Source organism: Genypterus blacodes, unplaced genomic scaffold (genome assembly GCF_046128005.1).
Source record: "Genypterus blacodes isolate CSIRO-AG114 ecotype Tasmania unplaced genomic scaffold, CSIRO-AGI_Gbla_v1 ptg000055l_1, whole genome shotgun sequence".
Taxonomy (NCBI): domain Eukaryota; kingdom Metazoa; phylum Chordata; class Actinopteri; order Ophidiiformes; family Ophidiidae; genus Genypterus; species Genypterus blacodes.
Window position 1 is genome coordinate 5,134,797 of NW_027466867.1, and position 14,806 is coordinate 5,149,602.

The following is a 14,806-nucleotide window of genomic DNA, read 5'->3' on the forward strand; positions in this document are numbered from 1 at the left end:
ACAAGCCCACTGAAGCTGCAGTAAAACGTGTCAGGAGAAAAGAAACAAGGTGTTCGTTTAATATCGATTTATTTGAAATTTCCATGAACTTCCAAACTTTGAACTTTTTTTTTTAACCAAATCTGCATCTTTACTCAAAAGTTTGTAAAGGATAAAATGGCTCTGACACATTGGAATGCTTGATACATGTGAGAAAAGTAACGGATTAGGTTTTTTTTTTTAGCTTTGTAAACCTTTTCAGCACCAGAATGATGAAGTCACGATTTCTCCATTGTGGTTAACATGAAAGATTGAGGTATTTCGCTTTGAATCTCTCCTGTGAAATAGGAGCATGATTGAAACATTTGGAGAAGTGTTAAAATGGTGTGTAAAGTCCTATTAATGTTACTGAGTACTCATTGTAAGAAGGAGTTATGCTCTGGTTGATTATATCAGCCCTTAAAAAATACTTGGCTTATCTCACGGCAACAGCGCCTAGTTTACAGAGTGTGTTTATCAAAGAGGTATTCTCCCATGGAGCCCTGAGTCTCAGATGCAGTGAGACGGGTCAAGCTGCTGTTGTAGTCTCCCAGCTTCTTGATGGCTTCGTGGCTGTCGATGAGAAAGTGCTGCTCGAGGAAGTCACAGAGCTGCAATAGAGGACAGAACCTCAACATAATGCAACATAAAAGTGCATAGGTAGCCATTAGAAAGAGATATCCCTCATATTCACCAAATTATTCCTCCATTAAGTACAAGTGCAAGTCATTATAACTCCAAAGCTTCTATTCAGCATGTCTAAACAACAGTATGAAGGCAAAAATCAAAGATGCCACAGGTAATTCTCAATGTTTCTCAAAATAAATGTCATCGTCGCACACAGTTGAACTTACATGTGGATCAGTATTGACGCCTGCTCTGCGGTGCACATCCAAGACGCTCGTGTTCAGGGTCTTCTGGAACTCCAGAGAAAAGGACATCGCATCCAGACCGCCTCTCCAATCCTCTCGGATTGGTTTCTAGAATATCGAGTTGGAACACGTGTCACACAAACGTACCCAAGAAAGATATAGAACAGTAACGGCTTTAAAAAACACGATTTGTAGACTTACAGCAATGGTCTGAAGCAAAATGCGTCCCCCCCGCATGTTCTGGTACTCCAGGAGCTTCTCAGCCTGCTCCCTCTCCTTCATCGAACGTTCTAGGAAAAAGCTGGAGAAGCTTGGCAAGGCGATATCATCCCTGTCAAAATACATCCCCTGGAAAAGAACACAGAGGCAAAATATTGACTGAATGCAAACATTTTGTACTAAATGCAAAAACGGACACAATCATTCTTGGTAAACTGGGGTCCAGATCATACCAGAGCCAAGTAGGTGTAGGAGGCATTGAGCTTGGTGTTGATCAGCTTGTTGACGTCTCCTTCACTCTCTGAATGCAGGTTTTGCCTCACAGCGGAATGCATTTCTAAAACACAGAGAAACAAACAAAGCAAATTAGTAAAACACCAACCTCTTCAGTAAAGAACATCTTGTCCTAAATATAGTCGCTACAGCCTTTCTACCTCTCTCCGTGTTTAAAGTTACTCGATCTCTGCAGAAAGTGAGAAGATGTCCTCTCGAACTCGATTAGAGAGCTTATATACCGCTGCTGTCCAGGTGAACCATCAGCCAGGCTGCGGTCATGTGTCTGAGAGTCACCCGGGTTCAAGACAGCTACGACTTTCTGCAAGTCGAGCACCTGTGCCATGTTTATTAGCAGTTACCTGGAGATAACCGTGATAAGTTGCGGCACGGTTCACTTCAGGCAAGCTGTCAGTTCAAGTGTACACTTGGTACCGCAGAGTCGACACTAAAGTGAAGCTACTACAAAAGCACGCGCACGGAATAAATTAATCCTGTCTGCTTGTTGTTAGCGAGCTAAACTAGCACCTAAACGTTTACTTTACCAATTTCTGAAGTTCTTCTAAAGTTAGCCTTTTCTCAGCGTCTCGTCCGTCTTTGTCACTCACTCAGTCTGTGGAAGTAACGCCAGTCCACCTGTCCAGACCACTGCCGCAGATGCTTATGTGCCTTTGTCTTCTAGTTGTTTGTAACACAACACAGACCAGCTGGGCTAAAGTAGCTGGTATGCTAGTTATTCAGTCTGTTTGTTTATCTCTACCGCCATCTGTTGTTCTGGGGAAGCATTGCACCTATCAGACCCTTGTATTCAGCTGACGTACAGACAAACAAACCCTTAACCTCACAATACAATGCGCCTCATTTTTTAACTATGGCCCTATTTATTATTATTTTTGTTAATTTTATTATTGTATTCTTACTACCACTACTCACTCAATACTCAGAATGAATGGAAAGCCAGTGTATGTCCTGGAGTGTGATGGCTGCATATAAAAGTAGTAGTAATAGTTATTTAGCCTCCGAATCATGCAGGGCTGTATTTGTGCCTCACTGGGAAATGATCAAAGACATCACAGTTGTGCTCTACCTCAGGGTCTATGTATAAAGTTCAGCAACAATAGTAGGGATGACACAACCTTCCTCCCTTCTCTCTGTCGTTCTCCCTCCTCTTCCCCCTCTTTCTATGTGAAAAGATGATCTCCAAAATATCCTAAACCTGTATGCACAATGTCATGTGCAGTGTCTGCTTCAATAAAAACAAATTGCAGAAAAAAAAAGACATCACAGTCATTTTAATATTCTGTTGAAACACTGGGCTCTTTGTTTCTATATTTCTATATTTACATTTACATAATGACCAGTAATCCACCTGTTTCCCATAATGACTATGTCCTCTTTGATATAAATGAGCTTTGCTGCCATCATATGATGCAAGAAATATGTAAATGTTTTATACAATATGTGCTGTTACGGATGCCTCTAAGTTCCTCATTGTGTATTGGTGTCAACCGCAAGGCTGCTATTAATAACACCATGCTCAGAGGCAGTGCAAAGGAACCAAAACCAAATCAACTGAGCTGTCAAACCAGTATAACGGAAAACATTGGACATTTCATTAACTTTTATTTAGGGTGATTTGTAAGAGTTTTGTTGTTATCATATTGTTATGAATCTGCAGACGGAACAGGCTATTTGTTGTTATGTATATGTCATTTGAATTTAGACACACACAAGCTTGTGCATTAATCTCTACACAGGAAACAAACATGTAGCAACGCTGGTCAAATCACCTAGTAAAATAAGAAAATTTGCTTGATTGACATAACATACTCAAGTGACTGTGTGCAGCCGTTAATAAGGAAGTAACAGGCGGGGCAAAGGTCTCTCGCTTTACAAGACCAAAAAGGAGAAGTAACAATATACTCAGCTACTTGGCACTATGAGAGGGGACCAGAGGTGACAAGAGGAGGACATGATTGAGAATTAAAAGTCAACACGGGTGGAATAAAGCAAATATTGAATTTATTTACTCCAGGCGCGAAGGAATTCTTTGCCCTCAATCAGGGCTGTGGCTGTACAGGAAAAGTAAACATAAGTTGGTTTCGAGACAGCAAGTAAAGGAAAATTAACAACGTAGGTGGCAGGTTTGTAGCTTGATCAACTTTAATGATGGGATCTTTCAAAGTCACACCGGATCACTTGCTGTTCCTGCTCCTCTTGACTCCACTGTGGGTAAGTTTGTTTGGTTCTGAAACCTTCCGTTTGGACTGAGATCAGATGATATGCTGTGGTTCAGTGGGAAAATCGTAAACTAGATACAGATAAAAGTCAAACAGAAGACCACATCTGTATGATATACACCACACCACACCACAGCGTAAACAGAGGTGTTGGTTATCTTATCAATCTTCTGAGGTGTGAAGTTCAATCTCAATTCATTGTCGTCAGCATTCTCAGAGTAGAAGTATGTTTTCAAACAGAAAACAGGCAAATTATATTAGACAACATAGAGAAGACAATTAATCTGACTCTTATGTGCCTCCATGATCTGATCTCACTAACTTCCTCAGAGAAAACCGAGGAAACAACGTACTGTAGAAGATAAAGGGAGGATGTTTCTTAAACATGCACGTATAGTCTTGAAAATGCTGGATGTTGCTTTATTCACCATTATATCCTGTGTTTATATTGGAAAGTATTGAACGGAACATGTGTTGTTTTGTTGTAACTAACATTTTTTCGGTTTTCCATTTTGCTGGCAAACAGAAGAGAAAATTAACATTAACAAATAAATAAATAAATAAAAAAACGCAAAAAAAGAGTAGAAGCTTGGTTCTGCATGTCATGGATGCAGTTAACAGTCGAAAAAAATATGACAGAATTGCAGCTGAAATACCTAGATACTTGATATTTCCATTATGTTTCTTCGCTCTGAACAAGATTAGTTTATTACAACAGTATAAAAGCCACACGGAAGAACAAACTCCACATTGTTGTACCTTTTTTAAATTTATAACTGATAGCTGCTATTTATGATGGTGATGACGGTCATAACTAAAGCTGTCTGTGTGTTATTAAAGGAAGGACGCTGAAATGTTATCACTGTCACTAGCATAATTGAGAGGAAAAGCAGAAATGACATTGCTATGGGATACTCAGATATTGCGATACATTTTATTACAGTTCCCTCCACCCTGTACATTCCACAGAACCAAGTATTGTTCTGTTTTTAGTGTCTCAGTGTACGCGGGAGTACATCAACACCAGACACAGAAGAAACAGGGACACAACAACCACGATCACCAACACCACCACCAACACCACCAACAACAACAACACCACCACCAACAACAACAACAACACCAACAACACCAACACCAACAACAACTAAACCACGTGAGTATCTTCATCTTTAGGTGTCTGCGTTTCCAAGAGACAACAGTGCAAAGTGGTGCGGACACCTAATCGTGACCTTCCCCTTCCATCAGTCTTGTCAACTGTCTTTCTCTCTACAGCGCCACAGAATGTCCAAAGAGTGACCGTGGTGACGCAAAATGAGAACAGCATCACTCTGAATTGGGAGAGGGTTGATAGCATCCCAACGTACCTCTTGAAGTATGTTCAGAATGGCGAAAACGTAGAGAAGGAGATCAATGCAGGTGCAGAGACAACTATTGGATATACTGTCTCTTCTCTCACTCCTGGAACAAAGTATAATTTCGCTCTCTTCACTGTGGATGGGGGAGTTCAAAGCAGTGGACACTTATTTTCTGCCGTGACTGGTAGGTGACTTTTGGATATACACGAAGGCAAATTATTATCGAATGCTTACATTGAACCGCACCTGTAATTAACGATGTCAGACGCCTTCAAGTCTTCAATTTTGGGAACATTAAGAGAGCCTTAACAAGGGGCTGAGCCCAATAACACATTTACGAGGACTTATGTGTCTCTGCATCCCCTCTAGCTCCTCGCAACACACAGCAGTTCAAATCAGTGGACCAGAATGAGACCAGTATCAACCTGCAGTGGGCAGAAGTGGAAAACATCCTCAGCTATCAACTTAAGTACAGCGGAGGAGAGATTAACGTCACCGGAACCTCTCACACAATCTCAGGACTGACTGCTGCGACCAAACACAACATCACTCTATTCTCTGTGTTTGAAGGAGTGAAAAGCAGTGGAGAGACCATCACTGCAGTCACTGGTGAGAGACATCAGGCCGGAGTAGAAGAGGGGAAAGGACAGAATCAGTGGTAAGAAAGTCTTGTTCGGCGTCATGACAACATTGTGTCTTCTGTCCTCAGCTCCAGAAAGAGTCGAGAAGGTGACCGTGGAGACGCAAAATGAGAGCAGCATCACACTGAAATGGATGAAGGTTGGCAGCATCCCAAAGTACATCCTACAGTACGATGAGGGGGGCGCCGACATCATCGAAACTGATGAAGGGACTGTTGTATATCCTGTCTTGGGTCTCTCTGCTGGGACAAAATACAACTTCACCCTCTTCACAGTTTTCGAGAAAGTCAACAGCACTGGATACAAGTTTGAGGCTGTGACAGGTACGGTGATCCACTTTCACCACTGTCCTATTCAACGACTGAGCCAAATAACATGTTTACGAGGACTTATGTGTCTCTGCGTCCCCTCTAGCTCCTCGCAACACACAGCAGTTCAAATCAGTGGACCAGAATGAGACCAGTATCAACCTGCAGTGGGCAGAAGTGGAAAACATCCTCAGCTATCAACTTAAGTACAGCGGAGGAGAGATTAACGTCACCGGAACCTCTCACACAATCTCAGGACTGACTGCTGCGACCAAACACAACATCACTCTATTCTCTGTGTTTGAAGGAGTGAAAAGCAGTGGAGAGACCATCACTGCAGTCACTGGTGAGAGACATCAGGCCGGAGTAGAAGAGGGGAAAGGACAGAATCGGCGGTAAGAAAGTCTTATTCTCGGTTGTGACAACAATGTGTCTTCTGTCCTCAGCTCCAGAAAGAGTCAAGGAAGTGACCGTGGTGACGCAAAATGAGAGCAGCATCACACTGAGATGGATGAAGGTTGGCAGCATCCCAATGTACATCCTACAGTATAAGGACAACACTAAGGACATTATCATACCTGACGGAGAGACAGAAATGGATTATGTGGTGTCTCCCCTCACCGCCGGGACAAAATACAATTTCACCATCTTCACTATTTTTGAAAACGTCACGAGCAGTGGAGAGAACTTCTTGGCAGTCACTGGTAAGAGACAAGCAAAAGGACAGAATCAGTGGTAAGAAAGTCTTGTTCGGCGTCATGACAACATTGTGTCTTCTGTCCTCAGCTCCAGAAAGAGTCGAGAAGGTGACCGTGGAGACGCAAAATGAGAGCAGCATCACACTGAAATGGATGAAGGTTGGCAGCATCCCAAAGTACATCCTACAGTACGATGAGGGGGGCGCCGACATCATCGAAACTGATGAAGGGACTGTTGTATATCCTGTCTTGGGTCTCTCTGCTGGGACAAAATACAACTTCACCCTCTTCACAGTTTTCGAGAAAGTCAACAGCACTGGATACAAGTTTGAGGCTGTGACAGGTACGGTGATCCACTTTCACCACTGTCCTATTCAACGACTGAGCCAAATAACATGTTTACGAGGACTTATGTGTCTCTGCGTCCCCTCTAGCTCCTCGCAACACACAGCAGTTCAAATCAGTGGACCAGAATGAGACCAGTATCAACCTGCAGTGGGCAGAAGTGGAAAACATCCTCAGCTATCAACTTAAGTACAGCGGAGGAGAGATTAACGTCACCGGAACCTCTCACACAATCTCAGGACTGACTGCTGCGACCAAACACAACATCACTCTATTCTCTGTGTTTGAAGGAGTGAAAAGCAGTGGAGAGACCATCACTGCAGTCACTGGTGAGATATCAATTGACGGTCGGTCTTGAAAGGAGAAAGTGGAAAGTTACTGTTTTACGTTTCGATTTTACTGTACTTAAGTTTCGATAAACATTGCTGAAGTGGAACAAAGGGGAAAGAAACATGTCATCTGCAAAGAAACAAACAATAACTTTCTGCATTTTTTCATCTGTAACATAACTTCGCCCTCTGTCTTCTTTCAGCCCCTCGAAAGGTGGCGTATGTAACCGTGGTGAGACACAACGAGAGCAGCATCAGTCTGAAATGGGACAAGGCAGGCGGCGTCTCGACCTACATCCTAGAGTCCGAAGACGGCAGCGTCACAAAGCAAATCTCTGCACTTGGTGAAGAGGCAACAGTTGAATATACAGTTTCGCCTCTTCCTGCCGGCACAAGATACAACTTTACTATCATTGCTGTGTTTGAATACGCCAGAAGCCAAGGCCTGAACATCGTCGCAGTCACCGGTAAGGAATGTTTGGTCGGTTGGTTCAAACTCCTGTCCTCGTACGGAATTTAGAGGTAACTCACTTGTCTTATCTCCCCAGCGCTCTCAGCTACAAACTGTGCCAATGCATCCTGGCACATCACCAGTTCGTCTATCCAAGCGGTGATTCAGGGCGTCTTCTCTAACGCGACGGCGAACAATGTTTCGGTTATTCCCTATGCCGTTCGTGAAGGTAGCAACGTGTCATTTAGCGGCCTGTCCCCCGGCTCGACCTACGAGGTGGTTCTCTTTTACCAAGCTGCTTCAGCGAGACATGTGCAGTGTTGCCACAATGTGACGATCCGTGAGTCCGTTTCTGTATTTGCCACAGAGGGAATCAAATACCAGCACAGTATTTGTCTGTTTGTTGAAGAGGTTTTCTCATTTCTTCTTATTCAGGTCCTCAGGATCTGAAAGCCCACTGCGCTTACTGGGCAGGTGGATACTCCATGTTAGTCAAGTGGAACAAACCGGACGGTGTGTGGACAATAGTAGAGGTGACTGTGAGCGGGAAAACCACAAATGTGAGTGGAAGCGAGGCGCTGCAAGTGATTATATCTGGATTCCAACCCGCGAAGACGTACGATGTGTCCGTGATGTCGCTCTCCGGAACCGTGAGGAGCGAAAACTCTGACAGATTCACTTGTACAACCGATCCAAGAGGTGCGTGGAAGCCAGTTTGGGTGTATTCATTCCTGACACAGAACTTAAATCTGAATCTGACCCCACCCCTGTTTAGGCGTCATCGCCGGGGCCGTGATTGCCGTGCTGCTGTTTCTCCTCCTGCTTGGTCTGGCCCTCTTGGTTTGGCGAAAGAGACCAGACATTATCAGGTTTGTTAGCTTCATCTGTAACATCACGTCGTCTCCCCAGAAGTGACTCTGTGACACTACCCTCCCTCTCTCTCTCTCTCTCTCTGCTTTCCCTCCCACAGCAGAAAGCAGACTTTCATTAGTCATTCCAAACGCTCCAACCAAACAGAGAAGTACATAGGATCACAACTCTGATCCCACCATGTCCACATGTGTGCTACATTTGTTTTTAATGTGGGATGTTTTCTTTTTTAGAGCGATTCCCGTGGCAAAGTTCCCAGACCACTTCCACTATCTAAGCGTGGATCAGAACAGAGGCTTCAGCCAGGAATATGAAGTACGAGCAACAACAGAGTAGATTTGTTTTTCTGAGGCAGCACACACTTTCTCTTCTATAGGATTTGAGATCTGTAGATGGTTCTTGTCTCAAGTCCTCACCTGTTCACTTTTCCCCCTGCAGAGCCTCATCCCAAGCGGAACGGAGCAAACGCAGAAAGCCGCCTCCAACCCAGAGAACAAAGTGAAGAACCGCTTTGTCAACGTCCATCCATGTGAGTCGGTCCTCTCCCGCTTACGCATACATTTTCGCCAATTTGGATCTCGGCTCATTGCCCTGGGCTGCATTTGAAACCGTCATCCACATCCTGTTTCTGTGTCCTATAGATGACTGGTGTCGGGTGAAGCTGAAGGGGCAAAATAACGATATTGATGACTACATCAACGCCAACTACATGCCAGTATGTACCAAGTTAATGTGGCAGAGTCCATAATCATTCATTAATAGTAATAAATAAATGATTAATTCACCAGTAAGCTTAGAGCTGGAACAGCATTTGATTGTTCCCACTTTGATAAGACCTGGTGAGCTTGAAACACTCCTTATCTAAAGCCCTTTTGAAGATCATTAATGTTACAGGCATCTGTTATTGAATTTATGGCATTTTATGATGACTATCAGCTGTTTTATTCCATCCCCAGCTATTCGGGTCATGTAAAGGGAAGAGAAGTGCTAACGTCCACAACTTCCCGTTTTCTGTGTCCAGGGCTACAGCAGAAGCAGAGAGTTCATTGCTGCTCAGGGTCCGCTGCCCACCACGGTCGATGACTTCTGGAGGATGGCGTGGGAGCAAAGCGTGACGGGCATCATCATGGTGACCAACTGCTTGGAGAATGGGCGGGTGAGCGCGCCAGGAAGAGATTCTACAGCCCGGCTTCATCACTCGCTGCTGCTTAAATTTAACAGGAGAGTTTTTCCTTCCTGCTTTCTAGACCAAGTGCGAACAATACTGGCCTGAACACCAGGGCAAGAAGCTTTACGGAGATCTGCAGGTCACCATCAGATCTGAGCAGCAAGAGCCCAACTGGACACTGCGGGAATTCAGTGTGAAATATGTAAGGAATATCTCTCAAGTATTTACATAAAGAGCTGCATACACCAGCTAATGCACCATATATACTGTATATAGAGAGAGAGAGCAAAAACAGGAAATCAGAGCAGAGCACAGATTTGTTTACTGTCTTCAATGCAAATGGTCTTCCTTTAGAGGCAAACCTCAGAGGAACGCACCATCAAACACTTCCACTTCACCGCCTGGCCTGATCATGGAGTCCCAGCGTGCACAGATGTCCTGATCCGGTTCAGACGACTCGTTAGATGGCACATAGAGAGCGGAGGGGCTCAGACACCCACCATGGTCCACTGCAGGTACGGAATGAGTTTAACGCAAGCGTATACGCAGACCCCACAGTCACTCACACACACGCACACAAATGAATAATGAGACTGAGACGGTCTTCTTTGACTACTTTACTTTACTTTTACTCCTCGTCTGTTAGCGCTGGAGTGGGAAGGACAGGCACCATCATCGCCCTGGATGTGCTTCTGCAGCAGCTGGAGAAGGAAGGCAGGGTGGGCATCCATGCCTTTGTGCACAAGATGAGACTGTCTCGACCACACATGGTGCAGACGGAGGTAAGCTGTGCCTCAGACTATTATTCTGATGAAACGTCTTATATCATAAGGAGGCTCGTGTGAAACAGTGTGTGATTCGGGGGCGGTTGTAACTTTGGTTTCATTCCACTCTAGTCCCAGTACGTCTTCCTGCATCAGTGCATCATGGACTCTCTGCTGGCCAATGAGAAGCACGAGGAGAACATCTACGAGAACTCGGATATGATCTACGCCAATGCCACAGCGCTCAGAGAATTTCACTCACGCAACTGAAAGGTAAACGACGGATGGTCAGCTCTGCATCTCCTGCTCAGATCTACCTGTAGTAAATGTGTAAATAGGAAAGATATCAAGTCTGATCCTTCAAATGTTCATGCTCAGGGCACTTTACATTTTATTTATGGTTGTATTTGTGATAAGGTACTGTTTGTGTCAGAAAACAACACTCCTGGACGCCCAAGAATGTTTTATTGTTTTATATTTACAATTCAAGAATGTAGAAAATGTGCCTATTTGTACAATAATAATAATAATAATAACAGCAATAATAATAATAAAATAATTTTCAAAGACCTACGCGAGTCAAAGCAGCACTGAACAACAGCTTCCTGCAAACTTTGAAGTGTTTCTCATTAAGTCCACGCTTCTCTTGGCTTCCTGCTCTCTCCGTTTGGGCAGACCGCCGTCTCACTTCCTCTCCTCTGAGAAACTACTGTCAATGAGTTCATGTCTGGCTTTCAGGGCTTCAAGGTTGCTTTCTCCCGCCTCCCCTTGGTACTGCATGACCAGATGCAGAGGCTCGACCTCTCCACTCTCAGGCGGCAAAGGGACGGAGAACTTCTTTGCGATGTTGTGCAGGACGCAACACGCCTTGATGATGTTTCCCTTTTTGTCCAACGAGGACTCTTCGGCGAAGCCCAACTGCATCAGGCACCTGAAGCGGCTCATCATGGAGGCCAGAGTGGTGCGCATGATGTCGAGGATCTTTTCGTGGGCCTGGTTAAAGCGGATCTCCTTGACGCTTGTGGGGTGCACCACAGGGCTCAACACAGCTTTGCTTAAGCAGTAACCTTCACCGCCTAGGAGAGAAATAGCGATGTCATGTTTAGTTCATGTGAGGCAGCTGTTTATTGTTCATCCATAGCAATGTAAATAAATGAAAAGATAAAATAATGATATAACGATAACATACAATTTAATTTTTAAAAGAAAATCTTAAAATTAATTGTATGTATTATTTGACTAATTTTTTTGCAAGTCTTATTTTTCTCAGGCGCACAATGCAAGTAGATTGGCTGACAATCAGGACACTGACGCAGAGACTTGAAGGACCCTCTGGAGCAGGGGTCGCCAACACGTCGCTCGCAAAGCGTTTCCGAGTCGCTCGCCGAAAGGTTAAAAGAATACCTACATTTGACATCACATCGTCACTTGGCTCTCTGAGGCAAAAAGGTTGGAGACCCCTGCTTTGGAGTGTTTCCCGTAATGAGCCCTCATGTTGACCCCTGACCCCACTGTCATCCCTTCACTCACCAATGAGCCAGTAGGACCCATTCACCCCCTCCTCCATCTCCTTCCCTTTGGCCGATGACTCCCAGATCTTCATCTCGGAGGTGCTCCCCGCCCAGCACCCCGCCGCGCTCAGGATGTTCCCCTCGCAGTCACATATGATCTGGGTCTGGACCGACGTGTATCCCAGACTGTTGAGGAAGTTCTTGTACGAGCCCTTTTCGGACGTGGAGGTTCTGACTCGGAAGTGACCCGGAGCCAGGACGCCCAGCACCTTCGGGATCCCGCAGAATTTCTCCACGTCGGTGGCGACACTAGCTCTGGCGTCCAGCGTCTCTGGAAACGAAATGAACCGATCCGCCATGTCCGCGATCACCTCGGTCACGGCGCAGATGGCCCCGAAGCTCTCCGCCAGACTCAAGCTCACTCGGTTCTGGACGGCGGCGGAGGACAGCCCCTGCGCGTAATAGTCCAGCGTCACCATCACCATATCCTCCACCGACAAGTTCGTTCTCCTCTTCCTCATGTGGAGGCGGACGGTATCCGCGACGAAGGCGACACACGTTCTGGTCAGATGGAACATCTCGAACAGGGTCTCGTCGTCGAAACTGTCGAAACAGTTCGGAGACTCGCCGTCTGCGCCGTGACCGAGGAGCTCATCCTGCACCGCGATCCACACCGGCAGAGCGAAAGCCATCGACCGCTCAAAATCATATATAAGGGCTCGTTAATCAAAACACGGAGTCCAAAAAGGAGATACGGGACAAAAGATACGGTACTTGCTGGAGAAGTTAAATGGGGTAGCGGTTTACTTCTTCTTTCTTCGTTATTATGGCAGCGGACAAATACATTAAGCGTGTACACCGCCACCAACTGGCCACTGTAGGAATTGCACCAAACTAAAACGACTCAGACACAAACAAATGCATTGTTACAAGAAATCATTTAAGAAAACTAAAATGCAATTTGATATAAATCCACTGCTCTAGTAGACAGACTCTGCAGGTGAACACTTTACCATCACAAGTGCAAACAGTGGGAATCTCAATATCAATATGAGAAGATTGAATTGTTCCGTTTGATATTTAAGCAGTGGCCTTATTTGAATTTCTATTTGAATTAGATTTTTCCTTAGTCATACTGTTTAAATTTAGACAACCAATTTCTATTATAATTATTGTTTACCCTTGAGAGTAGGGGAGTTTGTTTCAGTCATGATGATGAGTGGGGACGGGTTTCTGCTCCCCACATATCCCAGTGCAGTATGTCAGCATGATTTGTTGCCCAGAGTTTGATATGGAGTGCGGCCTGAAATTAAACAGATGCCCTTGGTCCAGGCGTTAAATCAGACTCTACATCAAGTTTGACCAGACGATGGCCGCCTCTGGGAGGGTGAGAACCCAGCAGCAGCAGAACTAGCTCACACTGACTAGAAGCTACTTATCTTCGTGACTTAAGAGACCTTTTGGGCATCAGGGTGCCTCACTGCACCACAGTAGTTCCTGGGTAACTGAACTGAACTCTGAATTAGGAGTTATGGTTCAGAAAAAGAGGTGAATGTGTTGGAAAAACTACATATTCATATACATGATCATTTTAATTAGACAATAAGGCTTGTGTTGCTTATGATATGTAATGTAATGGTACCCTCTAGTGGTCAAACTGACTAATGAGCTCCTTCATTCTTCCCTGAGGTTTACTATGACTTTTATAGGGAAAAAACAAACTGCAGAGTAGGTTGGTACTTCACATGTAAAAACACACGGCAGACTTCACATTACTGCATTGTCACTGCAGCAAATGAAACTAGGCGACCTGCGAATGGTAAGGTCAGCGGGTCATTCGGCGAACAACAGATGGTCAGTTTGGATAAAAGCTTCCAGGATGATGCCGATGATGTCAAACGAGACTGCCAGGTCAGGATTTTAACTCGAAGTGGCAACCATTACTTCAAGCTCCATGGAGGAAGGAGACTGGAGGACGATAACCTTGATGAATAATGAAAGCTAATTGTAGCCATTTAGGCAGAGAAGAAGAGACAGACGAGTTTTGGAATTGACAGTGGATTTATTGAGCAGATAGGTCAGTTTTAGCTCAGATTGAGGTTTATTCTCCTCTTTCTTTGTACTTATATGTGCAATATTGTTGGAAATCTATGAAATGTTTAAAGTGCATGACGTCTACAGGTGGACAGGCAGTGGAACATGTGTGACAGGTACGCAATCCAATCCAAACCTCCTCCAAAATGTGATGATCAGCCGTGTCCTCCAGGAGTTTGTCACACTCCTATTATGTGAAACATCCAAAACAAACACACTCTGTTTTATTGGATGTGTTTCATTGGAAAAACAGTCCATTTTGAGGCATTGTTTTGAATTTTACGAACTGGCGCGATGGTGCCATTGTCCATTCATCCATCCATTGATCTTTACATCACTCATGGCAGATTGGCAAACAGAAGCGAGCATTCAGCTACAAATTGATTTCCCTTTTGTCCCGCAATTCCTGCATATCATTCCATCTTGTTTGGCAGATGCATAAGATGAAAAATTTGTTTGCAAAAATGTGAAGAATGTTTTCAGGCCTGTGTTACGATTGTGTGCCTGCATGTGGAAGATCACCATTGTGTAGTACCAACAAAAGCCTTATTTGAATCACTATAATAACAGAGAGGGTAAAAAAGGTACAGATGTCTGAGTATTAAGGGTGACATTCAGGGTTATAGTCAAAACAATAGATAGTGTTG

The 14,806-nt window shown here is 44.5% G+C and overlaps 3 protein-coding genes across 8 annotated transcripts; 1 reads left to right on the forward strand and 2 right to left on the reverse strand.

The window, feature by feature from the left end:
- Positions 1–52: 52 nt before the first annotated feature.
- On the reverse strand, positions 53–2,140 carry LOC143002281 (ferritin, middle subunit). Of its 3 annotated transcripts, none has more exons than XM_076152312.1 (5): positions 1,991–2,140; positions 1,343–1,446; positions 1,092–1,238; positions 873–998; positions 53–629 (listed from the first exon to the last, which is right to left on the reverse strand). In XM_076152312.1, exons 2-5 carry the CDS (start codon positions 1,442–1,444, stop codon positions 480–482), a joined length of 525 nt encoding a protein of 174 aa, XP_076008427.1. In that variant the 5' UTR covers positions 1,445–1,446; positions 1,991–2,140; the 3' UTR covers positions 53–479. The 3 variants fall into 3 exon arrangements, with proteins under 3 accessions (XP_076008427.1, XP_076008428.1, XP_076008429.1); XM_076152313.1 differs by having other exon boundaries at positions 1,928–2,126; XM_076152314.1 differs by lacking the exon at positions 1,991–2,140 and adding an exon at positions 1,544–1,691.
- A 1,133-nt stretch (positions 2,141–3,273) lies between these two features.
- On the forward strand, positions 3,274–11,434 carry LOC143002040 (receptor-type tyrosine-protein phosphatase H-like). 4 transcript variants are annotated; one of them, XM_076151966.1, is made up of 23 exons: positions 3,274–3,614; positions 4,616–4,778; positions 4,898–5,164; positions 5,350–5,589; positions 5,690–5,944; positions 6,036–6,275; positions 6,376–6,633; positions 6,716–6,970; positions 7,062–7,301; positions 7,505–7,768; positions 7,850–8,092; positions 8,188–8,451; positions 8,528–8,621; positions 8,723–8,773; positions 8,856–8,937; positions 9,061–9,151; positions 9,264–9,337; positions 9,644–9,778; positions 9,870–9,992; positions 10,145–10,305; positions 10,437–10,572; positions 10,687–10,827; positions 11,293–11,434. In XM_076151966.1, the coding sequence occupies exons 1-22, from the start codon at positions 3,549–3,551 to the stop codon at positions 10,822–10,824; spliced, it is 3,840 nt and encodes a 1,279-aa protein (XP_076008081.1). In that variant the 5' UTR covers positions 3,274–3,548; the 3' UTR covers positions 10,825–10,827; positions 11,293–11,434. The 4 variants fall into 4 exon arrangements, with proteins under 4 accessions (XP_076008081.1, XP_076008080.1, XP_076008083.1 ...); XM_076151965.1 differs by lacking the exon at positions 11,293–11,434 and having other exon boundaries at positions 10,687–11,123; XM_076151968.1 differs by lacking the exon at positions 11,293–11,434 and having other exon boundaries at positions 8,726–8,773; positions 10,687–11,123.
- On the reverse strand, positions 11,178–13,631 carry LOC143002044 (putative nuclease HARBI1). Its single transcript, XM_076151975.1, has 2 exons — positions 12,085–13,631; positions 11,178–11,630 (listed from the first exon to the last, which is right to left on the reverse strand). The coding sequence occupies exons 1-2, from the start codon at positions 12,755–12,757 to the stop codon at positions 11,239–11,241; spliced, it is 1,065 nt and encodes a 354-aa protein (XP_076008090.1). The 5' UTR covers positions 12,758–13,631; the 3' UTR covers positions 11,178–11,238.
- Between the last annotated feature and the right edge of the window lie 1,175 nt (positions 13,632–14,806).